Below are 27,752 nucleotides of genomic sequence, written 5' to 3'. Positions count from 1 at the left end.
TAGGGTGTAATAAGTTGAGTATTAACCTAAGATGTTAGTACTGCAAAATGACGGAGCACAAACAATGCTGAGAAATAAAGAAGTAGCAGCAGCCATTATTACGTGATGTACATGTTCTAGAAGTCATACTGCAGCGGTTTCCAGAGCGTGCTCCATCCAACAACAGTGCAGTGCCATCTAGTGGCTGAGCAGGAGAAACGCTCACAAGGCACATATCAGAGTTGCATCTGGTGAATGAGGGTCAAACTGCTGGTACTCCCCACCATACGGAGAACTAATCTGAAGGTAGCTGCCATCGAGCGTGTGCGCTGCTCTTCTGTCATCTCTATGGGATGGGTGGACATTACCAAAAGTGTACTCTGCTTCTCTATGGCAGTCTCATAGAGAGAAATGAAAGGGCAGCCCACATACTCAACCACTACTCAGTACGTTAGGTTTGGGGGGTGGACGGCGGCCCAGGTCCCTGTTGGTTTTTTCATTGGTAGTCCCAGTCTATACAACCTGCTACTCATACATTTATCTCCTATCCTAGGATAGGGAATAAGTCCTTATATTCAGGTAACTTCTTCAACTTGATGTTACCCTTTAGTGTTCTCATGAAAGTGTCATTTCAAAATTATTGAATCCAAGATGTGAGTGTATTACCGTGTTATGTTCAGTTTAGTGCCTGAGGGAGTGCTGCGTGACAATGGGATTAACAGAAAATACCATAATGCCCCTCCCTATGTACAAAAATACATAACTACTATAATAGTGCCCCCTATGTACAAGAATATAACTACTATAATACTATCTCCTATGTACAAGAATATAACTACTATAATACTGCCCCGTGTACAAGAATATAACTACTATAAAACTGCTCCTATGTACAAGAATATAACTACTATAATACTGCCCTCTATGTACAAGAATATTACTACTATAATACTGCCTCCTATGTACAAGAATATAACTACCATAATACTGCCCCTAAGTACAAGGATATAACTACTATAATACTGCCCCGTATGTACAAGAATATAACTACTATAATACTGCCCCCTATGTACAAGAATATAACTACTATAATACTGCCCCCTATGTACAAGAATATAACTACTATAATACTGTCTCCTATGTACAAGAATATGACTACTATAATACTGCCCTCTATGTACAAGAATATAACTACTATAATACTGCCCCCTATGTACAAGAATATAACTACTATAATACTGCCTCCTATGTACAAGAATAGAATGATGCAGTTATACAGCGCAGTTGGACAGAGCAGGAGACAGGTAACATGCACAACTGTCCCAAGCCTGAAGGGAAATACTCTCCTCTTTGCACTAATCTCCTTCACTATCCTCTTTTCAAGCCTTCACACTTTCTTCCAACGCCCAGCCCCAACACACTCCATCCACATCAGCCCTTCCCTCCTCTCCTCACCTATGTATGGCTCCCATGCACTGTTCAACTTCCTAAGACGCCTTCAACCCCCTAATACTGCAAAGAAACACCTCAGACACCCACCCAAATCCCCTAGCCATGTGCTCACCCTTGCTACTCTGCTACTCCTAGCTGCAGGGGACATCTCCCCCAACCCAGGCCCACCCCGTACTGTTCTCTACCAAAATGCCCCCCCTGCCCCATTCAAGTGTGCCCTTTGGAACTCCCAATCTGCGTGTAACAAACTCCCAACTATCCATGACCTTTTCACCAGTAAACACTTGAACTTGCTCGCCCTCACGGAAACCTGGATACAGCAGTCCGATTCTACCTCCCCCCCTGCATTGTCCTATCATGGCCTGCAGTTCTCCCACACCCCCAGATCGGATGACAGACGCGGTGGAGGAGTAGGCATCATCCTCTCCCCAAACTGTACCTTCCAGGTCATTCCCTCAGCTCCCTCGCTTACCTTTCACTCCTTCGAAGTCCACACCCTGCGACTCTTCCGCCCACTGCCCCTGCGTGTCGCAGTTATTTACCGCCCCCCAGGTCCTACCCGCCTGTTCCTAGACCACTTTGCTGCCTGGCTCCCCCACTTCCTATCCTGTGAAATCCCAACCCTCATCCTTGGTGATTTCAACATTCCTACTAACGACTCTAGCTCCTCATCTGCCTCCCGGCTCTTAACACTTACCTCCTCCCTTGGCCTATCGCTAATCTCTGACTCCCCCACTCACAGAGATAGCAACACTCTCGATTTAGTTTTCCTCCGTCTCTGCTCTGCTTCTCACTTTACTAACTCCCCACTTCCACTCTTGGATCACAACCTTCTCTCTTTCTCCATCAGGCACCCTAGCATCTCTCCTGACCCTCCTATCTATCGCACCTCTAGGAACCTCCAGTCTGTCCGCACTAAACAGTTTGCCGAAACTATTCAGTCCTCCCTATCGCCCATCTCTCACCTCCCCTGCCCTAACCTGGCAGCCGAATACTACCACACCACCATCAGCCGTGCCCTGGATGAAGTGGCACCGCCCGTGACGCGAGCTGTCAAACGCAGACCACGGCAACCCTGGCTCACGTCCCAAACGCTCTTCATCCGGCGGTGCTCTAGGTGCACCGAGCGGCTGTGGAGAAAGTCAAAGCTGCGGGCAGACTTCCTCCACTTCAAATTCATGCTTAAAACGTATAACCTAGCCCTTCACCATGCCAAACAAGTTTATTTCACCTCCTTGTCTCCTCACTATCCCACAACCCCAAACAACTCTTTGAGACCTTTCACTCCCTCCTCAGCCCCAAGGAACAGGCCCCTGCGACAGACCTGACTGCTGGAGAACTAGCTGCCTATTTCAAAGAAAAAATCGACCACATTCAAAAAGAAATCTCTGAAAGCTGCATGGTTAGCCCTGATCCCAGCTCCATCAGCACTGCACCCAGCACCTACTCACTATCTACGCTAGAACTAACGACAGAGGAAGAAGTCTCCAGGCTCCTTTCCGCTGCCCGCCCTACCACCTGCGCCAGCGACCCTCTCCCCTCTCACCTCCTCCGCTCCCTTTCCCCAGCTCTCATTACTCACCTTACCACAATCTGCAACCTCTCCCTAACCTCTGGCACTTTTCCCTCCTCATTCAAACACTCCATTATATCCCCTGTGCTTAAAAAACCAACCCTGGACCCGACTAATGCTGCTAACTACCGACCCGTCTCAAACCTCCCCTTTATCTCCAAATTACTGGAACGCCTGGTCTACTCCCGGCTTACTCGCTTTCTCTCTGACAACTCGCTCCTCGACCCCCTCCAGTCTGGCTTCCGCTCTCTACACTCGACCGAAACTGCCCTTACAAAAGTAACAAATGACCTGATGACTGCAAAGTCGAGAGGTGATTACTCCCTACTAATCCTCCTTGACCTGTCTGCTGCATTTGACACTGTCGACCATAATCTCCTTCTCACTATGCTCCACTCTATTGGTCTAAAGGACACTGCTCTCTCCTGGTTCTCCTCCTACCTCTCTGACTGCTCTTTCAGTGTTTCCTTTGCTGGTTCTATCTCTGCTCCACTTCCTCTCGCTGTCGGGGTACCCCAGGGCTCGGTCCTTGGTCCCCTTCTTTTCTCTATCTATACTGCCCCAATTGGACAAACCATCCACAGATTCGGCCTCCAATACCATCTCTACGCTGACGACACCAAACTATACACCTCCTCTTGTGAGATCTCTGGACCATTCCTCCAAAATATCACCGACTGTCTGTCCGCTGTCTCTAACACTATGTCCTCCCTTTTTCTCAAACTAAACCTCTCTAAAACTGACCTCCTTGTCTTTCCACCTTCTAACCGACCTCCCCTCAACATCTCCATTCCAGTGTCTGGCACCATCATAACCCCCAGACGGCATGCCCGATGGCTTGGGGGTCACACTGGACTCAGACCTCTCCTTTGCCCCCCATATCCAATCTCTGGCCCAAACATGCCACATGCACCTCAGAAATATTGCTAAAATACGTCCGTTCCTAACCACGGACACGCTAAAGACGCTCGTGGTTGCGCTGATCCACTCCCGGCTTGACTACTGCAACTCGCTACTCATCGGCCTCCCCCGCACTAGACTCGCTCCACTCCAATCCATACTAAATGCAGCAGCTAGACTCATTTTTCTATCCAGTTGTTATTCAGACGCCTCTGCACTATGCCAGTCGCTGCATTGGCTGCCCATCCACTGCAGAACTAAATTTAAACTCCTCTACCTCACTCACAAAGCTCTGCATGGCGCTGCGCCACCATACATCGCCTCCCTACTGTCAGTACACCACCCAGCCCGCTCACTCCGATCGGCTAACACACTCAGACTAAACACCCCTGTAATACGAACCTCTCATGCTCGCCTACAGGACTTCACTAGAGCAGCACCCATCCTCTGGAACGCTCTACCCCAAGGCATCAGGACAATTCCCGATGCACGAAATTTCAGACGTGCCTTAAAAACGCACCTCTTCAGGGAAGCATACCAAATCTCCTGACCTAGTCCCCTGCCCCTCCCTATGGTGCTCCACCCTGTTTGCCTTCTGATAAATGATCTGTACATAAAATTTCCTATTGCCTGTGTTCCCCACCCCCTGCACCTCCTGTACCACCCCCAACCCATTTGTGTCTAACCCGATGTACCTCATATTGTAATTGTTGTATTGTTTTGCATTTATCCATGCCTGAAAGCGCTGCGGAATAAGTTGGCGCTATACAAATAAAGATTATTATTATTATTATTACTGCCCCCTATGTACAAGAATATAACTACTATAATACTGCCCCCTATGTACAAGAATATAACTACTATAATACTGCTCCCTATGTACAAGAATATAACTACTATAATACTGCTCCCTATGTACAAGAATATAACTACTATAATACTGCCTCCTATGTACAAGAATATAACTGCTATAATACTGCCCCCTATGTACAAGAATATAACTGCTATAATACTGCCCCCTATGTACAAGAATATAACTACTATAATACTGCCTGCTATGTACAAGAATATAACTACTATAATACTGCCCCCTATGTACAAGAATATAACTACTATAATACTGCTCCCTATGTACAAGAATATAACTACTATAATACTGCCCCTATGTGCAAGAATATAACTACTATAATACTGCCCAATATGTACAAGAATATACCTACTATAGTACTGCCCCCTATGTACAAGAATATAACTACTATAATTCTGCCCCCTATGTACAAGAATATAACTACTATAATACTGCCTGCTATGTACAAGAATATAACTACTATAATACTGCCCCCTATGTACAAGAATATAACTACTATAATACTGCTCCCTATGTACAAGAATATAACTACTATAATACTGCCCCTATGTGCAAGAATATAACTACTATAATACTGCCCAATATGTACAAGAATATACCTACTATAGTACTGCCCCCTATGTACAAGAATATAACTACTATAATACTGCCCCCTATGTACAAGAATATAACTACTATAATACTGCCCCTATGTACAAGAATATAACTACTATAATACTGCCCAATATGTACAAGAATATAACTAATATAATACTGCTCGCTATGTACAAGAATATAACCACTATAATACTGCCCCCTATGTACAAGAATATAACTGCTATAATACTGCCCCCTATGTACAAGAATATAACTACTATAATACTGCCTGCTATGTACAAGAATATAACTACTATAATACTGCCCCCTATGTACAAGAATATAACTACTATAATACTGCCCCTATGTGCAAGAATATAACTACTATAATACTGCCCAATATGTACAAGAATATAACTAATATAATACTGCTCGCTATGTACAAGAATATAACCACTATAATACTGCCCCCTATGTACAAGAATATAACTACTATAATTCTGCCCCCTATGTACAAGAATATAACTACTATAATACTGCCCCTATGTACAAGAATATAACTATTATAATACTGCCCAATATGTACAAGAATATAACTACTGTAATACTGCCCCCTATGTACAAGAATATAACTACTATAATACTGCCCCCTATGTACAAGAATATAACTACTATAATACTGCCCCTATGTACAAGAATATAACTACTATTATACTGCCCCCTCTGTACAAGAATATAACTTCTATAATACTGCCTCCTATGTGCAAGAATATAACTACTATAATACTGCCCAATATGTACAAGAATATAACTAATATAATACTGCCCCTATGTACAAGAATATAACTACTATAATACTGCCCCTATGTACAAGAATATAACTACTATAATACTGCCCCTATGTACAGGAACATAACTACTATAATACTGCCCTCTATGTACAAGAATATAACTACTATAATACTGCCCCCTATGTACAAGAATATAACTACTATAATACTGCTCCTATGTACAGGAATATAACTACTATAATACTGCCCCCTATGTACAAGAATATAACTACTATAATACTGCCCCCTATGTACAAGAATATAACTACTATAATACTGCCCCCTATGTACATGAATATAACTACTATAATACTGCCCCCTATGTACAAGAATGTAACTACTATAATACTGCCTCCTATGTACAAGAATGTAACTACTATAATACTGCCTCCTATGTACAAGAATATAACTACTATAATACTGCCTGTGTAGAAGAATATTTTTGCTGTAATGTTTATATCAGTTTGTTAGTCGGACGCTTTGTCTCGGTTTAGTCGTTCCCTCTTGATGCTCTGTTGCAGGGTTTCTGCGGTTGTCTTGCACATGAAGTATTTCCCAGGTTGGGTGCAGCAGTGTAACTAATTTGTGCAGTGGCGGTAATAACACATTGTTACCATTCTTCTGTGAGACGCTGCCGAACCTGTAAGACAAAAGCCTAATATATGTAAATGAGGCTGCTTGAAGCGGTAACGGCGGGCGCTGCGCTCCAGGAAGAATCTTTCTGTCTACGATAATAAATCTCATTTATATGGAAACTAGTCACATGGTACAAGGAGAGGGCAATCTGTGAGAGGCTCATATTGTGTCCTAGACAACTCCTGATAAACCCCAAGGAGTAATGGAGAGCATATTAGAATAGCTACTGATTGTGGGAATGACGCCCCCTTCATTGCATCAGTGGGAGGGGTCGCCATTAGTGCGCTGTGATTTCAGAGGCCGAGAGGGGCGAGCAAATTTGAAGACATGTATCACAAGGACCTTTGAAAGGTGATTTAGGCTGTGTTCACATCTGCATTCTGGGGTTCTTTTTTTCCTGCTCAGTTTTGGGGGGTAGTTATAGTATTAAGGAGGCAGTATTATAGTAGTTATATTCTTGTATATAGGGAGCAGTATTATAGTAGTTATATTCTTGTACATAAGATGCAGTATTATAGTAGTTATATTCTTGTACATAGGGGGCAGTATTATAGTAGTTATATTCTTGTACATAGAGGGCAGTATTATAGTAGTTATATTCTTGTACATAGGGGGCAGTATTATAGTAGTTATATTCTTGTACATAGAGGGCAGTATTATAGTAGTTATATTCTTCTACATAGGAGGCAGTATTATAGTAGTTATATTCTTGTATATAGGGAGCAGTATTATAGTAGTTATATTCTTGTACATAGGGGGCAGTATTATAGTAGTTATATTCTTGTACATAGGAGGCAGTATTATAGTAGTTATATTCTTGTACATAGGGAGCAGTATTATAGTAGTTATATTCTTGTATATAGGGAGCAGTATTATAGTAGTTATATTCTTGTACATAGGATGTGGTATTATAGTAGTTATATTCTTGTACATAGGGGGCAGTATTATAGTAGTTATATTCTTGTACATAGGGGGCAGTATTATAGTAGTTATATTCTTGTACATAGGGGGCAGTATTATAGTAGTTATATTCTTGTACATAGGGGCAGTATTATAGTAGTTATATTCTTGTACATAGGAGCAGTATTATAGTAGTTATATTCTTGTACATAGGGGGCAGTATTATAGTAGTTATATTCTTGTACATAGGGGGCAGTATTATAGTAGTTATATTCTTGTACATAGGGGGCAGTATTATAGTAGTTATATTCTTGTACATAGGGGGCAGTATTATAGTAGTTATATTCTTGTACATAGGGGGCAGTATTATAGTAGTTATATTCTTGTACATAGGGGCAGTATTATAGTAGTTATATTCTTGTACATAGGGGGCAGTATTATAGTAGTTATATTCTTGTACATAGGGGGCAGTATTATAGTAGTTATATTCTTGTACATAGGGGCAGTATTATAGTAGTTATATTCTTGTACATAGGGGGCAGTATTATAGTAGTTATATTCTTGTACATAGGGGGCAGTATTATAGTAGTTATATTCTTGTACATAGGGGGCAGTATTATAGTAGTTATATTCTTGTACATAGGGGGCAGTATTATAGTAGTTATATTCTTGTACATAGGGGCAGTATTATAGTAGTTATATTCTTGTACATAGGAGGCAGTATTATAATAGTTATATTTTTGTACATAGGGGCAGTATTATAATAGTTATATTTTTGTACATAGGGGCAGTATTATAGTAGTTATATTCTTGTACATAGGAGGCTGTATTATAGTAGTTATATTCTTGTACATAGGGGGCAGTATTATAGTAGTTATATTCTTGTACATAGGAGGCTGTATTATAGTAGTTATATTCTTGTACATAGGGGGCAGTATTATAGTAGTTAGATACATGGACATAGGAGGCTGTATTATAGTAGTTATATTCTTGTGCATAGGAGCAGTATTATAGTAGTTATATTCTTGTACATAAAGGGCAGTATTATAGTAGTTATATTCTTGTACATAGGGGGCAGTATTATAGTAGTTATATTCTTGTACATAGGGGCAGTATTATAGTAGTTATATTCTTGTACATAGGAGGCAGTATTATAGTAGTTATATTGTACATCGGGGGCAGTATTATAGTAGTTATATTTTTGTATATAGGAAGCAGTATTATAGTAGTTATATTCTTGTACATAGGGGGCAGTATTATAGTAGTTATATTCTTGTACATAGGGGGCAGTATTATAGTAGTTATATTCTTGTAAATAGGAGCAGTATTATAGTAGTTATTCTTGTACATAGGAGCAGTATTATAGTAGTTATATTCTTGTACATAGGGGGCGGTATTATAGTAATCTTGTACATAGGGGGCGGTATTATAGTAGTTATATTCTTGTACATAGGGGGCGGTATTATAGTAGATATATTCTTGTACATAGTGGGCGGTATTATAGTAGTTATATTCTTGTACATAGGGGGCGGTATTATAGTAGTTTTATTCTTGTACATAGAGGCAGTATTATAGTAGTTTTATTCTTGTACATAGAGGCAGTATTATAGTAGTTATATTCTTGTACATAGGAGCAGTATTATAGTAGTTATATTCTTGTACATAGGAGCAGTATTATAGTAGTTATATTCTTGTACATAGGAGCAGTATTATAGTAGTTATATTCTTGTACATAGGGGGCAGTATTATAGTAGTTATATTCTTGTACATAGGGGGCAGTATTATAGTAGTACATAGGGGGTAGTATTATAGTAGATATATTCTAGTACATAGTGGGCGGTATTATAGTAGTTATTTTCTTGTACATAGGGGGCAGTATTATAGTAGTTATATTCTTGTACATAGGAGGCTGTATTATAGTAGTTATATTTTGGGGTCCAGTTTTAATCTGTCACATCATAAAATATGGTATTTCAGAAAGCTGTTTTAGGATATAATTTTTGTGTTGAGTTTCTTCATTGTGTTTTATTTGTATTTTGTTAGGTTTGTTATTGTTTTGTGCTTCTTTTCCTCCTCGTCCGCCCCTTATGATAGCCGTAGTGTTTCCTCTTCAGTACCCATGTCATGTGATTATTGGTTTCAGTGGGTTTCTTTCTGTATTGCGGGGTGTCTTAGTGTGTTGGTGGTATTGTGTATTACCTTGCTTTATTTCTACTAGATCCTCATCTATAAAGTGATTGAACGCTGCTCGTACGCACAGATTTGTTAAAGACTCTTCAAGAAATTGCACTTCCGGCAATTCTCCTATATAATATTAACCACTAATTAATCTGCATGTCCGTGCAGTGTTGCATAAAAAGGGATAGCAGCGGGGTCCCTCCCACTGTACAACCGAGTCGCAGCAATAACCATCGCCCATGGATGGCCATGTCTGTGCCCGCTGCCTGACTTCCGCATCTTAGAGGTGGCCACTACCCACCAGAGTTCAAAGCCCCAGTGACGACCACTTTACTGTGTGTGAATCCTGATCGGCCTGAGTAATGCATTAAAGGATTGTCTGATTGTAAACTGTTGATGACCTGTCTTTCAAGGTAGGTCATCAATAGCATATAAGTGGAGTCAGGACTTCCTCTGAGCAGGTGTTCGCTCGGCTAGTATGTTTATATACTGAGCTGATTTCTGCAGGAAGCAGACAGCTCCGTTCCTACTGCAGTAGCCAGATTTGATAATACAATTAAGGTTTGAGTAAGTGAATTGGAATTTGGCCTGTTACACCAGTTTGGGCCACTGCAGTTAGGACAAAGCTGTCTCTTTTCTGTTCAGTTCATTGCATGAGCTCACCAGCCCTGCGAACAGTTGATCACATCTTGCTGATCTACTACTGATGTTCTTTCCTGAGGACAGACCATCAGCCACATACAACTGGACAACCCTGTTAAGTTTCAACAAAAGATATATACCAGGCCAGCCTTACTGATGCCATCTAATAGTTAGATAGTAGAAGGTTAGACCCGACGGAATGCTGCAGATTTATCCCAGTGACTGCTGAAGAATAAATCTGTGGAATTTTAAAACTGTGTAATCCTACTTTTTTATAGTTTTTGCTGTAATTTGCGTCAGTTTGCCAATACTCTTTTCCAGAAACCCATACCCCCTCTTTTGTGTGTATCTGTGTCCAAAAGTGTCTAAAACGCATCATATATGTGATACAAAGTAGATTAGATGGTATTTTTCTACAATTTGTGGCAGAAAACTGTTACCTTTAATCTGTACTACGGCTTGTAAGGCCGGTGGCTGGAGGCGCCCTCCAGCTGTGGTGGCGGCGGCGACTGGAGGCGCCCTCCAGCTGTGGTGGCGGCGGCGACTGGAGGCGCCCTCCAGCTGTGGCGGCGACTGGAGGCGCCCTCCAGCTGTGGCGGCGACTGGAGGCGCCCTCCAGCTGTGGCGGCGACTGGAGGCGCCCTCCAGCTGTGGCGGCGACTGGAGGCGCCCTCCAGCTGTGGCGGCGACTGGAGGCGCCCTCCAGCTGTGGCGGCGTTCTGGAGGCGCCCTCCAGCTGTGGCGGCGACTGGAGGCGCCCTCCAGCTGTGGCGGCGACTGGAGGCGCCCTCCAGCTGTGGCGGCGACTGGAGGCGCCCTCCAGCTGTGGCGGCGACTGGAGGCGCCCTCCAGCTGTGGCGGCGGCCGTGACTCTTATCTGCGTGCAGCACCTGTACGTCACCATATAATACAGTAGGTGCTGGGGCACCGCACTACAGTCTTCTCACCCTGTGGCATCTGTTGCGAACCAACAGTGGAACTGATTTGGGTTTTACTGATATTTAGAGAACATTCTTTGGGGCGCTTTCACACGTAGCGGATTTCCTGCGGACGTTTTCCACGGCAAAGAAGTCTGCAGCAAATCCACATCAAAATCTGGATCATTTGCTGTGGGTGTCATTGTGGATTTTGATGCAGATCTGTTGTAGGTTTTACCTGTTCAATTTAAGTTCGGTTGAAGGGGGGAAATCTGCTGCGGATCTGCTCCGTGTAAACGCACCCCTTTAGGGAGTTACAGGACTCGTTGCTGAGTTACATTGGGAAGAAACTCCCTTTAATCCGACCGTGGATATAATGTGATTTGACCGCTATGACGGCCAACAAGCCGTTTTTCCTCTAATAGGTGTGTTTGCCGGACTCGTCCCAGGGCCGCCCGTAATACTTGTCTTCTGTTTGTTTTTCAGAGCATGATGGGTCCGTGGCATGTTCTCCTCCTGCTGGTGTGCCATCTGACATCTGTGGTCACTGAGAACATCAGCCTGGGTAAGTGGAGAGCACTCCCCATGTAGTGGCTGGCACTTGTCCCCGCAGGCGCGGCTCCCCATGTAGTGGCCGGCACTTGTCCCCGCAGGCGCGGCTCCCCATGTAGTGGCTGGCACTTGTCCCCGCAGGCGCGGCTCCCCATGTAGGGTCCGGCACTTACAAGCATCGGCCACTACACTAAGGTCGGCACGAAGGCTTCCGTTCCAACCTCTGTGTTCTTGTGGCGCTGACAGCATGTGCCTGCACAGCTGATCAGTCGAGGTCCCGAGCGACGGACCCCGGCCGATCAACTATGGGTGACCTATCCTGATGGTAGGTCATCAATAGTATTAATGCCTGGAAAACCCCTTTAAAAAAGAAAAACATTTATACTTTGACAACCCCTTTAAGTCCTATTAGAGAAAAAAATCCAAATTCCGCAAGGTCCGTCAGCAGCCTTCTTGATGATGGTAATGAAGATGGAGTATAGAGATTCTGGAGTGGTAACGCTGTAAGATGTGCCACGTCGCCTCCACTGTACAGCATAGGAAACCCACTGAACAGGGTTGTGGCATCAGCTGGTTGGCATTCCTTGCATGTAAAGGAGTCTGCTCCATACTGACGCTGATTAGGGGTAGCTGCTGCATCTGCTCCACTTCTAACCAGCCCCCGGGGCTACAGATGGACGGCACACCAAGCGTTTGATCCTACTTGGCCCACAGTTGCCAGCCTGGAGGCGACAGGAGTTTGGGTGTGTGAGCAGCACACAGGAATATTCCATCACCGCATCAGCATAAATGACGGCGGAATAAATATTTTCACCTGTGTGTTTGATTTAATGCAATTTAGAAAATGTCCATGGAATATATTCTAGGCTATCGTTAAAATGTACCCTTTAACCCCTTAACGACTAGCCCATAGTGTTTTTACGCCCTGCCCAAGTGGGCTTTATTCTCTGAGGACGTAAAAACATGCGTCCTACAGAGAATAAAGCCCCGTGGGCTATGGATGTGACAGCTCTATGCTGTCGGTGCCCGCAGGTAGCCGACAGCATGGAGCTGTCATCTTGGGCTGCGGGCAGTCCCCCCCGGCATTGCGATCGGCGCTATCCAATGGCTAGCGCCGATCACAATGAAGTGTAAAAAAAAAAATTAAAAAAAAAGTAAATAAAGTTAAATATTCAGCTACCCTGATGGATCAGATCCATCAGGGCAGCTGAAAATACTTACCCAGGTTCCCCGATGTCTGCCGCGGAGAAAGGGTCATCCGGGACCCGTCGCGGCTCTTCTGCGCATGCGCGCGCCAGATGAGTGACGTCACGCGCGTGCGCAGAAGAATGGGAACCCCAGGGAGTTTAAAACCTCCTGGTTCCCGGCTCCTGAAGGAATATGTCCCCGGACCCGCGATCGCCGCTATCTAGTGGATAGCGGCGATCGCGAAAAAGTTCAAAAGAAAAAGCTAAAATCATCTTAATTTCACCTCCCATTATGGATCGGATCCATGAGGGGAGGTGAAAATACTCACCCCCGGTCCTCAGCGGCGTCCCAGTCTTCCGGGACCTGAGTCCCCTTCTGCGCATGCGCGCCTGATGATTGACATCGGGGGCGTGCACAGAGAGGCTCAGGACCCGGGAAATTTAAAATCCCTCTACTCCTGACTGCCATGTGTAGCCAGGAGCAGAGGGATGTCCCTGCAGAGATGATCACTGTTATCCAATGGATAGCAGTGATCATTTAAAGTACAAAAAGTGTAAAAAAGTAATTAAAAAAAAAAGTGTAAAAAGTAAAAAAAAGAAGTTTAAAACGCTTACTTTTCATCTCCCCTCACGGATCATATCCGTGAGGGAGGATGAAACCACGTACCTAAGGCCCCCGGATTTATCCGTGGACCTTACCACAGCTTCTGCGAACGCGGCCGTCGCCAAAGCGGCAGACGCATGCGCAAAAGCCGTGGATTGCCAGGATAACTTAAAATCTCCCTGCTCTTGGCTACAAAACTGAGCCGAGAGCCTGGAGATTTCACGGGGGGGCGCGGTGAGCGGTTCCTGATCACGTGTTCGCCGTTATCCATTGGATAACGTCGGTCACGTAAAAGTTAAAAAAAAAAAAAAAAAGTCAGTTTCATCTCCCCTCACCGATGCGATCGGTGAGAGGAGATGAAACTTTTTACCGGAGGCCTCCGTATTTGCACCCCGGCGCGATCTTCCTCCGTGAACTTTCCCGGATTCTGCACATGCGACCGCCGGCAAAACACCGGACACATGTGCAGGAGTCGGGGAGCCCAGGAAACTTCAAATCTCCTTGCTCTCGGTGACCAACGGTCGCCGAGAGCCTGGAGCAGTGACGGGTGGCCTCGTTGAGCGGTCCCCGGTCACGTAATAAAAAAGTAGAGATCTACCTTTGGCCGGTCTCACATGACCAGATAGGAATTACGGATTCCGCATGCGTCTGATCCGCGGTAATACGCAGATCAATCGCATTGGATTACACAATTCCGCTCACATTAGCGGGTCGGAATTGCGTAATCCACTCGCAGAAAAGAGAACGCAGCAGGTTCTATTTTACTGCGAATATCCGCAACATAGAGCCCATTGTGCTCCATGGTCATGGATATACCCGCAGCCCATATGCAACTACCTTGTATACGGGCTGCGGGTACCCGCGTCATCGCTAAGCGATGGTGCGGGAAATACAAACAAAAAAAAGTACTGCACATGACCGTCTGTGTGAGTAGGCTGTTATGCGCAGTACATTACGTGGCCGTACGCAGGGTCACAGCCGGGCTCACAGATGGGAACCGCTGCGCGCCTCCACAAGCGGATTCCACCTACGGCTGCGTGAGCCCGGCGTTATTCAGACCGCTACCTGTAATACGCAATTTACAAGCCCCGGGAATTTCGCCTTCAGCAGTTCTAGGAGCACCTTGTTGAGCGCCTTCTGTGTGAGACCGCCGCACCTCATCAAGCTTACGGAGACTCACAGAGCGCCACTTTTTATACCCCATCCACGCCGCTGAGGTCACGAAATACCCCCAAGCGAGAGAGGAGGGGGGATACCCGGGTTTTCTTGCCCCATTTACCCAACCCAACCAGCCTCCGCAATTACCCCTGTCTTTGGACATAAAATGCGGTTTATATTATTACTTATATCTAATATTTAGGGAATGCCAAAAAATGGGGATGGCGGGGGGGGGGGGGGGGATTTTTAGGAAGTCAATTTTTTTTCTGTATAAGTGGGCAATAGGGCCTTGAATTTATTCTGTTCTGCCCTGAAATCCAGCGGGCATTCCCTCCATTATGGGCCTAGCCATGTGTCCTGTAAGTAGTTTAGGGCCACAAGGGGTATGTTTCTGAACACGGGACAAACAGGGGGTATCCATTTTGGGTGAACGTCTTCATTCCTATGTACACTGTACAAAAAAAAACAGTTTTTAAATTGACAAAATTGCCAAAAAAATGTAAATCGTAATTTTTTCCTTCTGCTTTGCTTAGATTCAGTCAAATACTGTGGGGTCAAAATATGCAGTACACCCCTAGATGAATTTGTTAAGGGGTCTAGTTTTCAAAATGGGGTCAATTGTGGGCGTTCTCCATCGTTTTGGCCGCTCAATGTCTCTACAAGTGGGCAATGGGGCCTAAATCGCCTTCATGCTAAATTTCTGTTCTGAAAGCCACCGGTTGCTCCTTTCATTTTGGGCCCCATTGTGCATACAGACGTAATACTAGGGCCACAATGGGTATGTTTCTGAGCACGGGACAAACAAGGGTATCCCTTCTGGGGTGCAAATCCTAATTTTCATGTGTACTATAGAAAAAAAGTCCTGTCTTTTAAAATGACATATTTGCAAAAAATATGAAATTTTAGTTTTTCTCTTCTAAATTGCATTGACTCCTGAAAAACAACTGTGGGGTTATAATACTCCTGACCCCCCTCAGTGAATATATTAAAGGGTGTAGTTTTTAAAATGGGGTCACTTGTGGGGGTACCTATCATTTTGACTCCTATGAGCCTTTCCAATCTTGGCTTGGTGTAGGAAAACAGTGTTCCTCAAAATGCTGAAAAGTAATGTTACATTTGTACGTCTCCTAAATGGTTAAAAAAAAAACTAAAGTTTTTTCCAATGTGCGCCCAAAATAAACGGATGGAAATATAAATCTTAGCAAAAATTTCTATATTATGTTTGCACATATTTAAGATATTGCAGTTGGAAATGTGAAAAAATGACAATTTTTTTCAAAATTTTCCCAATTTTGGCGCTTTTAATAAATAAACACAAATTCTATCGGTGTTTTTTTTCCGCCTAAATGAAGTACAACATGTGGCGAAAAAACAATGTCAGAATCGCTTGGATATGCAAAACCTTTCTGGTGTTTTTCCATGTTAAAGTGACACATGTCAGATTTGCTAAATTTGGCCTGGTCATTAAGGTGCAAACAGGCTTGGTCACTACGGGGTTAAAGGGGGTTGTCAAGTTTTAAAGTTTCATGGGGTGTCCACAGGATAGGCCATCAATACTACAATGTGAAGGACTGCTACTGGGACCCCTGCTGATCAGCTGTTTGCTGGGCCAGTGTTCTTGTGCACAGAGCTGATTTATGCAGGAAGCAGACAGCACTGTTCCCACTGCAGTGGCTAAGTTTGGTATTGCAGGCATTGTAGTACCAAGGCTGTCCACTGCAGTGGAAACGGAGCTGTCTGCCTCCTGCAGAGATAATCTCAGTCCAGGTGCACACCGACTCGCCAAAAAGCTGATTAGCGGGGATACTGGTGTAACAAACCACCTCCGATCTACTATTGAAGCCCTATCCTATAATAGGCTATCAATAGTTTACAACTGGACAATCTTTTTAAGTAATGACTGCCGAGTAAGGAAGCAAGGCTTGCAGAAGTTTCACTCTTCAGATTGAGGTTTCTAATGCTTTAAATGAAGCAAGTCCACGGCTCTAAGCTGATTTCTTAATATACCTTGTGGCAGTTTTTCTGATGCGAAGATCAAAATTCTTCGAATACACCATATTAAAAGATAAATGTTTTGCTATCTGCAGCCGCCACTAGAGGGAGCTTAGGAGCCTCCTGCATACTGTTGTTGAGTTGAATGTGTAAACTCTATTCGATAAGCGCCCTCTAGTGGTGGCTGTGGACCTGCGTCAGTTGAAAAACAAAAATGAATGATGTTGAAGATTGGATGCTAAAGAAGCTTTCTGGGGCTTTACTATTGCTGACCTATGCTGAGGATAGGACATAACTGGCTGATCAGTGAGGGCCCGCCGCCCGGGGTCCCTGTTTGGTGAGGCTCCTGGAAGTATGTATGGAGCTATAATCGGACAGCTCTGTCCACATTGCAGCGGCCCGGTGTTTATAGCAGGCGCAGCTCTCGCTGCACTTAATGCAGCACTAACTCAAACTGCTTGCAATGTGGACACAGCTGACGGCTTACGGCTCTGTCCGCAGTGATGGCTGCGCTGCGGACCCCCACCAAGCAACTGTTGTTGACCGATCCTGAGGACATCCATAGTAAACTCCCAATAACCCCTGTAGAGGTAAAGCCCTAACTGCGTATCTCTACAGACACTAGAGCCGATCTTCTTTTCTCCGTACTTTCCCCCTTCAGGCTATGACTCCTGGCTAGTGAGGAGTAAACTTCGGTTCAATACCTGCATGGTTCAGGTAGCCGGCTCAAGGTTGACTCCTTCCATGCTTCTGAGGTCGGTAAAATGAGTACCCAGCTTGCTGGGGGGTAAAGATGACTGGGGAAGGCAATGGCAAACCACCCCGCAAAAACAGTCTGCCGAGAAAACCTTGTGATGTGACCTCGCCCTAGCAGTTGGTCACGGCTCGGTGCTTGCATCGGGGGACTTTACCTTTTTACCTAAACTTTGGAAATGTTCGGTTCAGCCGCCTCGCCACATTTGAACAAAAAGTTTGGTTCCATATGAATTGGTTCGAGCGGAACTGGAATTTCACCAATGCCCCTAAAACTGGTGTCTAACCCTATATAAGAGCCATAAAAACCCTTTATATAACACTCTTAGGTCACCCAGGAGGATATCGCAGTACTGCTGAGCTGCTTTTAAAGCAAAGACAATGAAAGAAGACGACTTCTTCTTTTTCCTCTTCCTTCACCGTGTTCAGCCGCAACGAACTGCCCAAGGGTCAGGTTCTCACCAATCCGAACTTTTTGACCCCAAGCGGAGGTCTACCATTTTACTTCCATCAATTCTACTCCTCACACTTTGAGTATGTCAAGTGGGCGGTCTCCACTGCTCACTGTTAATCGATGACATCACATTGAGTTATGGGGACCGCCCACTTGATACATTCAAAGTACCACGTGCTGAATATTTAAGGATTGCCCATATGGGGGAACGGAGGGGTGTAGAGCGAAAAGAACTATGATGGTGTCAGCGGGTCTGTGGCTACAAAGCTATGCAGCTGCCCCACTGACGTTAGGACATGCCTGGTCCTCCAGAAGGTTCCTCAAACATCCTCGCTCCCCTTCTATCTGCCAGGGCTCTTAGCTGCTCTCTGCCATTGTCCATAGAGGTTAATGAACACCTCTTTACAGCGTCCAGTAAAAGGTAAAGTTGTCTGCCCCTTTGCAGTTATCTGGGGTCAGTTATGTTTTTATAACTCCATTAATTTTGCCTCCTCTTGCTTTCTCCTAAGTGACCCCCACCATAGATGTCCTGAACACTACATCCGGCCCAACACAGCAGATACCCCGGGTGCTGCCGAGCACAGGCGGCGATGCCAACCCCCCTAGCACAGATACGAGGCTGGACTCCTCCAACGCTACAACCACTGCCGCCGTCATCCTTGCACCAACCTCCAATGTGACTCACAACCTGCCCACCGCCAACCCCACCAGTAATAGCACGGACTCCAGTAACCATACAGTCTTTGAGAATGTCACCGTTCATGCCACCACCGTCAGCCCCGTCAGTAAGACCAGCACCCCGGTGATCCCTGACATCGAGGAGAAAACAACTGCCCAAGACTTCCTGGGACAGAGTCCAACCTGGAAAATCTCAACTGATGAGAGCGTCACGCCCACAGGTAACGAGAGGCGATAGACGGATTCTTTAGGGTCCATTTAGACGGGACGAATGTCGGGCTAACGATGCCCAACACTTATCCTTGCATACACTCGCTCCCGTGCTGTTGCACACGAGCTAGTAGTGCTGGCCCCACTCAGAGTGGCCAGCAGGGGGCGGGGAAGCTGCAGGAGATTTCTCTCCTCGCTCTCCCTGCCCCTCTCCATTGACTTAACATAGAGGCTGTTCAATACTGAACGGCTGCTATTTACACTGAACCAATCACGCGCCCAGCAGTGTACTCTGTGCGCTCTTCCTTAGAGGGGAATCTGTTTTTCTCTCACTCTCTCTCTTTCTCTCGCTTTGTTTAACTCTCTAATTTGTGTTTTATTAATAACAGTAAGTTATTTGTTTAACCCCTTATCAACTGGTTCATCCTTTTTTTTTTTTTTTAGGTGCCGCAGAGGAGGGAGGACAAGGTAAGCCCTAACCTTGCTTTTTAGCAATGTCTGAGAGTACTCCAAATCCCAGCATGCACTGCCAGACTCTCTTATGACAGTTGGAATCCTGATTCGGTGACTGTAGTATGCCGGGGATATCGGAGGCATGGAAGAATATAGCAGTGCCGTCCCCTCTGGTCATGTGATGATGTAATTAATGACATCATGTCTGTGTTGTGTGTCAGTTTACAGATGTCTTCTTGTCTTCTTTCAGATGAGACGCCCATTATAGCAGTCATGGTGGCGCTGTCATCTCTCCTCATCATCGTCTTCATCATCATAGTGCTGTACATGTTGCGGTAAGTGACGCTCTTGTGACATCACTGATCCGCTGTTGACCTGACATCCTCCTCTATTTATGCACCTAACATGTGAGCATTGCTGGCCGTTCGGAGCAACGGACCACCATTGTCAGACTACTTATGCATCATCAATGTGCAGTGTGTATCAGATAGACGCAGTGCAGCTGTCTTAGTTTGTCCGGGACCCAAAGATCTCTGGAAGGGTTGGCACGCATAGACACTCTGCTTTCCTTCTCACCATAAATGTTAAAACTGCTGCTGCCTGCGGCCACCACTAGAGGGAGCTCACTGCATGAATTTTTGCAGCTACTATTGAATGCCATGCAGTGAGCTCCCCCTAGTGGTGACCAGGGTAAACACCATGATAGTGTACTGTAAAGCAGGAAAATGAGTTCAGTACGGGGTCCGTTCTTTCGTCAGGCCCCATAGAAATCGTGTAGTCTGATTCTATGGCCGGTGTGTCGCCTGTCATGTGGAGGGTGAAGGTCATATTAGATGGAAATTGATGTGCGCAGCAGCTCGGAGATGATTGACTTTACACTCGGCTGCTCCTCCTGACCTTGTAGATGTCCTTCTATTTCACAAAGAATCAGAGGTTTTTTTTATCCTTTTTTTCATATTTTTGTCAAGCCTCTTGCTCTCCGAGTCTTCATCCAAATCCAAAGGCTCTCCTAATCCCCCGACTAATTACATCAGTTTCTGTCTCCTCCGTCAGAGGAGCGCTGCTCAGGAGCTTCTCGGTCTTCTGCTATTAAAGCTGCCCCACATAATATACACTGATTGGCCACTTTATCAGAGCCCGGCCCCTCCTGATTGGAGCTTCCCTTTATGAAGATTCTCCCGTGACTCCGGAGTGCGGCAAAAAAATCACCTGCCCCCTTTATCCATTAATCAGTGAATCCACATTAGCTGGGGAAACCCAGAGTGACTTCCAACAAGGTGCGGTCATCGGTGCTAGACTAGCCGGGTCGGGGGGGGAGGGGGTCACCTCCAGCCGCATGGGGCTACTCATGTGACAATGTAGAGAGAATACAGAGAATGGTGGGATGGAGGAAAACATCCAGAAAAAGGGGGTCCGGCGGATGGAAACAGCTCATTGACAAAAGGGGTCAGAGGAGGATGTCAGGAATCATTTTAATGAGCAGAAGCTGCAGAGTCAAGGAAACTGCAGACGAATACCGCACTGGCGCTCCAACTAACGGATCCGAGCACACAACTCGCCGTTCGTACAAATGACCAGTCCCAGCGCCATTGTGTCTAAGAGAAACAGAAAGGAGAGACTCGGGGGGGGGGGGCAAAAGAGCGCAAAAATTGTATCGCTGAGCAGCAGAAAAATGTCACTGAGTCAGATGGATCCGGATTTCTTTTGCACCATGCAGATGCGAGGCCAGAATTTGGCACAAGCAGCATGAATCGCTGACCCCTTCCTGTCAGCTAGATGCCAGCACCTACAGCTAATCTGCAGCAACTACAAGAAGCTTCCTGTCCGCAGGGGCCGATATTCATCACCTAGTGGAATCCATGCCATGATGAATCGCTGTAGTTCTGAAGTCCAACACGCTACTAAATGGCGGTCTCTAATAAAGTGGCCGTTCAGTGTATATATGCTGAATAAACTCTTGGTTTTCGGCTTACCTCCCACACAAGTGTTCACACGGCGGATGAAGATGAACAATCTGACATGGATTTCCCGGAGATCCACAGTAGGGATCAGTGGATGATCCTCTCTTCTCTACTGTGGATCTGTACACCAATTCGTGCCATGCAGTTGGGCCCCTCTGTGTTTCTTCCTGTACCGCTTCCACTCCAATATGACCGATCGCCACTTTTTTTCTCTCCACATACAGATTTAAAACCCACAGTAGAAAAGTTTGCCCCAATATCAGGTTTTTCCATTGACAACAATGGAAGCTGGATTGTATATAAATACAGTGTAATCGGCCACCTAGTGACCAAGGAGAGTACTGCACCCCATCAGTCACAATTCCCAGATGTTTACATGCAACTTTCTTTGTCTTTTAGGTTTAAGAAGTATAAACAAGCGGGAAGTCACTCCAATTCCTTCAGGCTCTCTAATGGACGGGCAGATGACATGGGTACGTAATGGGTGGGTGATAGCCGCAGCATGGCATTTATTCAGGCCTTAGAGGACAAAGTGGGCATGCGTAGTGCTGATGTTTGTGGGTCGCTGTGCGCGCTCAGCACTAATTATAAGAATATTGGACGTCACTGAGGAGTATTTATCGGCAGCCTTGGAAAGCAGTCTGTTTTGGGATTGTCTGGAACATAAATGTCTGATTTTGCCACAGAACCTCAGAGCATGCCGCTGTTGGCGAGGTCTCCCAGTACCAACCGTAAGTACCCACCGCTGCCAGTCGAGAAGTTGGAGGAGGAGATAAACCGCAGAATGGCCGATGACAATAAGCTCTTCCGGGAAGAGTTCAATGTGAGTGTATGTGAAGAAGTGTCATTCCACCCTCTTTGGGGTTTTGTTGTGTTGTTTTTTTTTTGTTTTTTTTTTATAATTGCATTTTTGGCGAAAAACTTTTTTTTCCCTCAAAGTTTAGGTGTATAGCACTGCTCATATCAGCAAGAGGGGTCTCTTCTGTCAGCCAACATCCCAACTGCTTGTTCCTTTTTACTGCTCTATGGGAATGTGGTCCTCAATCTTCAGCGGTCTCTTTCTTAAAGGGATTCCCCGTTTTTAGAAAACCCATATTAAAGATTTCTTGGGTGATAGAAGGGGCTCCTCTGTTCAGGACCCTCGTCTCTCTGGAGGGCATTGCCACTTGTCCATTACACAGACTTTGATATGAATGGGCACTGTGTAATACTTCATTTTTCCTGTGGAGGCACTGCAGTGAAATTGAACACTTACTGCCAGGTTTCTCCCTCATGTGGCAGCTGTTCATTGGAGACTGTACAAGCAGGGGGACACTTGATGATCAGCTTAGAGTCGAGGGACCTTTCTAATAAGTAGATCGTGCAAACCAGGGAGCCATTTTTTAAAGGTAGCGCGTTGCACATGCTGTGGGGAACTCCTCTTGCAAAATGTTGAATTTTGCAGCAGTTAGCAAGTAACCCGAGTACATTGTCTTATTCGCTATTCTAATGGGATGGAGAACTCGGATGAAACTTGTCCATCTTCTTTTTGTCCAGACCCCAGCTGCCCCTTTAAGGTGTAGGCCAAGTGTCTAACAGACATGCCCTCTCTTCATATGTAATCACCTCCAAGTTTTTCCTCTAGATCTGACAAGGAAATATCTATGTGTCAAGCTTGAGATTTGTCTGGTCTCCAGTCCCCCCCCCCCCCCCCCCAACTTACAAACCTTCATGTTAACCCCTGAAGGACGCAGCCATATAGACTGTCAGGGGATTTCCCAGAGACCTAAAGTGTCATAAAAATGTTCATCTAAAAAAAATAAATGTCTAATTCGCATCTTTTAGAAATATTGCCCCATTTCTGCGATCAGCAGTTACCGGCACTCCATGTATCAGGTAGGGTCCGGTGTGCCATCCTCGTCTTGCTGATCACCGTGGATCTCCTGGTTGAGTCTGCACAGTTGGGCTGACTTATTTCCTCACCTGAGTGGCGCTCTCCCAACCTTGGCACACGATCAGATCACCTATATCATCGATCTGTTCTCCAGATGCTCGGCTCCTTCCATAGACTTCACTGGGCTCCACTGACATCACTGGAGGCCATACAATTTAATACAAGGCCAAGCATGCACAGGGAAATGTCCTTTTATCCTTGAGATGCGCTCTTACTTTGCATGCTTGGCCGTGTCAGTAGACTTCTGTGGGCTCCATTGACATCAGTGACACCATAGAAGTTAGAATAAGGCCAAGCATGTGCAACAAAAAGTCTTTGCTTCTCTGAGATGTGCTCTAGCTGCGCACACTCATCCTCATATTAAATTGTATGAGCTTCACTGATTTCAGTGGAGCCCATAAAGGTCTATGGAAGGAGCCGAGCATCTTGGGAACTGACTGATGATATCTGTGTTCCGAGTATACACCAAGGTTGGGAGAGCGCCGCTCTAGTGGGGGAAAAAAGTGGGGACAACTGTGCAGATTCGACGAGGAAATCCAGAGAGCAGCAAGACTAAGATTACACACACAGGACCCTTCTGGGTTTAGACACATGGAGTGCCAGTAATTACTGATCTCAAGAACTGATCTGCCATATTGGAAGACCTCGTTAAAGATTTTTCTCCGTTTTTTGTTTATTTTTTTATGTTTTTTTTCCTGAGCTTTAAAATAAATAAATAAATAAAAAGAAAAATTATATATATAATTTTTTTTTGTTAAAGTCCCATTATTGACCTTGTGATCATCTGATTGCTTATATGAGACACGAGGCTCCCGTCCTCTCCTTCGGATTAACCAATCTGATGGCCTTAACGGTCTCTGCCCCCGGATGTGTTGGTAAAGCTCCTGAGCCTGCACCATCCCTGTATTGCACTGAATGTATTAGTGCCACTGCCATAAATGCACAACATGTAGTTACCGAGGGGTTAATTTAGATTTTTATGTTTTACCAATAATATCCTGGTATATAACTCTCAGTGAGGTATGTGCTTATTCGAAGGGTTAAGTGGTGGCAATCGGTTTCTTCTGATTTCCGCCTTTATAGTAGACTGAAGAAAAGCTCACCGCACTAATGCGACCACCGTGTAGAAATCAAGCTTTTCTTTAGTATCCCCACTAGATGGCGGTACAGTCCATGCAATGCAGTAACAAGGACGTTGCAGTGCGTTCCTCTAGTGCTGTGAACATACTGCTCGCGGTTCCTGTCTGCAATCTCCCTTTTATAGGGGCCTCCGCCACCTTCCTAACTGCTTCCCCCTCCATTTGTAGGCTCTGCCGGCCTGTCCCATCCAAGCTACCTGTGAAGCCGCCTCCAAGGAAGAGAACAAGGAGAAGAACCGATACGTGAACATCTTACCCTGTGAGCGCTTGTATTACAGACCTGGGATTGTCCTGCAAGTAATAAAAGGGGTTTCCAGGACTCGTATATTAATGACCTACCCTTACAATGGGTAATTGCGATCAGATCGGTGGGGTATGCCACTTGGGATCCTGCTGCTCAAATGATCGAAGAGGAGCACCAAACCCTTCCCAGGCCTGTGTGTGTGTGTTCATCTGTCACTAAGCCTGAGAACAGCTCAGTCCCACTCAAGTCAATAGAAGTGAGCTGCAATACCAGGCACTGCCACTATTCATTGCATGGCGCTGTGCTTGGTATGCAGTGAAGTGACAGCAGCACTCACCCGAGCGCTCTCATCACTTCAAATGGGATCTCAAGTGGCGGGCGCCATGAGGATAGGTCATCAATATGGGAGTCCTGGGCAGTCACACGCAGCGTTGTTACATCTGGTCGTGTGCGAGCGGCCTAGGGCCTCCTGCACATGGCAGAGCTGGGTTCAGCATGTGGCATCCCGCACTGGCAGCAGCGGTGCTCGCGCTTACCTGCTCTGTCGCCGTGTTTTCTATACTGCAAGCGGAAATCCCAATTGATTTCTGCTCGTGTGTAAGAAGCAGCGGATCACCATAGGAAGTAATAGGCGGGATTTGCTGCAGGTTCGCGGTGTGTGCGCCGACCGTGGATTCTGCGAGTGAAAAGTGCGCAACGGCTTGCTGGACGTAATGATTATCGCGCACCTTTATTTGCTTGAGTGGATGTCGAGCAACAATCCTTGAGAGTAAATTGAGAGGCCTTTAGTTCCCCCTCCTAAATATCCTCATCCGTTACGTATGACCAGAAGGACCTTTATCCCTGCAGGAGAAGAGATCAGGGCTGAAAACCGAGCCGTCTGTCCGCCTCCCCGACGGATCTCCTGCGGGGGCTTCAGTTTCTGCATACACTGATGTGTAGAAGCCGCAGAAGACGGACAGATTGTCAGACCCCAAATACAGGCTTTTGAGTGGGGAAAAAAATTGCCCCCAAAGGTTTTCATAAGCCTGTAGGCCCCAAAAGAGAAATGGGATACACCCCATAAACTCTGGAGGTTCCATAGCTGTCATGGCTCCATTATACTAAGCCCACTGCATATCACAGCTGAGGGTTTGCTACAGTTGTATCTAGTTCTGACTACACAGCTGAGACCTTTACACCATTGTATCGACTATTGGCGCTGTAGGGCTTGTGAATCTCTGCTTGCTGTCAGTGTAAGAGATCTTGAAAATGCCGATGAAATCAGAAGGGCGGACGTTCACTTTAAGTGTTGGTTACATAAAGTCAGAACCCCCTTATCGGTCGCTGTAACTGCAGCCACAGGTAGAGCCGTGTTCTTAAGACTTGTGTCCTTCCTTACAGATGATCATTCCAGACTTCACTTGAGTCCCATCGAAGGAGTTCCAGATTCTGATTACATTAATGCCTCCTTCATCAACGTAAGTCTGAGGGTTTCGTCTTTTGATGTCATATAAATTACAGCGTTAAAGGGGTTAAACTGTCAAAAAGTTTTTAGAAATGTCTGCAAATGTGTAAAACCATGTAAGCAGCGTTTATTCCCCCAGTGTTCTGAGTCTGTAGGTCCTGAACACTGTTGTCACCCTGTAGGAAGCAGACAGCGTTGTACATTGTGCAGTGGCCTGGCGTGGTATTGCAGGCACTCTCCCAGTTAGGTGAATGGGACTCCAGCTGCAATACCCAAAAGAAATCCCAAAAAACATTGCTGCAGTAGTTTGTCGTCCCCCCCCCCCCCCCCCCATTCCTTCTTAAATAAAGTAGAAGTTAATAAAACTAAGTTATTCAATACATTTTATGTACCTGAAATTGGTTCCTATAAAAACTCGGACTTGTCCTACAAACTAGAAGGTCTCCTAAAACGCCACTGCCGAAAACCGAGTTATGATCGCAGGGACACAAAGGGGTCCTGCTGCTGAGACCCTCAACTCTTCTGAATAGATGTCTGTTGAAGGGGATGCGTAATGTCTGTGACCAATTTCCTGCTTTATAGGTAAAGGGGTTGTCAAGTTCTACTATTGATGGCCTATCTAAAGGATGGGCTATCAATAGATTTGATCAACAGGGTGCTTGCTGCTTGAGACCCCCTCTAATCAGCTGATCAGCGGGCCGTTGTGCTGCATGCACTGATCTGATGTGTGCAGACAGCGCCATTCCCATTGCAGTGGCTCACCTTGGTATTTAACGCAATTTTCCTATGCACTTCAATCCAATACCAAGTCTGTCCACTACAGCGGGAACAACGCTGTCTGCTTTCTGCAAATATCAGTCGAGTGCCTGGGCATATCCTGAGCATAGGAGATGCCAGTGTATGTCCGTGTGCAGAGATCAAAAGTGTACCGGCCCTTTAATTCTTTTTTTTTTATTATTGCTTTTAACTAGTTCAACTTTCTGGTTTCCTGATTCATTAGTTCATTGTTGTCTTTCAGGGCTACCAGGAGAAGAACAAGTTTATAGCAGCTCAAGGTAGGACTGAAGTTCTGTCCCTGTTCTGTATTTACATTGGGGGCTTCAGTGCTCTTAAAGAGACAGTACATGGGGGGGAAAAAAAATCCTTGATCTTGTTTTGCTGCAAGTAGTTCTCTCCTCCTATTTGTGTTCTCTTATTTTCTAGGTCCAAAAGAGGAAACTGTGAACGATTTCTGGAGGATGATTTGGGAACAGAATACGGCGACCATCGTCATGGTGACAAACCTGAAAGAAAGGAAGGAGGTGAGGATTGTGTACGCCCTCCCTGGTACCGCACTGTCCTATAGCATCTGTAGTCAGACAGATGGGCTGATTGGCCAATTACCACATTAGTGACCTCATTATCAGTTAATTGGGATTAAAGTTCTGGCCTGTGTTTTTAGGGTTTTTACCTTGCAGGATAAATGTCTCCAGTTTGTTCCATTATACCAAGTGTGGCTTTTAGCTTTATTCATATATATGCAAAGAGGGGAAGTGA

At 45.3% G+C, this 27,752-nt stretch overlaps 1 protein-coding gene across 2 annotated transcripts in view; it reads left to right on the top strand.

Moving 5' to 3' along the window:
* Window positions 1-27,752, top strand: part of PTPRA (protein tyrosine phosphatase receptor type A) — a 123,444-nt gene that overhangs the window by 75,358 nt on the left and 20,334 nt on the right. For both annotated transcript variants that reach the window (XM_066572927.1, XM_066572926.1), the window contains exons 3-12: window positions 11,938-12,016; window positions 18,661-19,050; window positions 19,484-19,507; window positions 19,743-19,827; window positions 21,853-21,926; window positions 22,140-22,276; window positions 24,694-24,784; window positions 26,153-26,229; window positions 27,235-27,271; window positions 27,420-27,517. In XM_066572927.1, coding sequence (XP_066429024.1) covers window positions 11,938-12,016; window positions 18,661-19,050; window positions 19,484-19,507; window positions 19,743-19,827; window positions 21,853-21,926; window positions 22,140-22,276; window positions 24,694-24,784; window positions 26,153-26,229; window positions 27,235-27,271; window positions 27,420-27,517 — 1,092 coding nt within the window. The remainder of the gene's footprint in view (window positions 1-11,937; window positions 12,017-18,660; window positions 19,051-19,483; window positions 19,508-19,742; window positions 19,828-21,852; window positions 21,927-22,139; window positions 22,277-24,693; window positions 24,785-26,152; window positions 26,230-27,234; window positions 27,272-27,419; window positions 27,518-27,752) is intronic.

This window comes from Eleutherodactylus coqui, chromosome 7, assembly GCF_035609145.1.
Source record: "Eleutherodactylus coqui strain aEleCoq1 chromosome 7, aEleCoq1.hap1, whole genome shotgun sequence".
Taxonomy (NCBI): Eukaryota; Metazoa; Chordata; class Amphibia; order Anura; family Eleutherodactylidae; genus Eleutherodactylus; species Eleutherodactylus coqui.
This window is presented reverse-complemented; position numbering and strand designations above follow the sequence as displayed.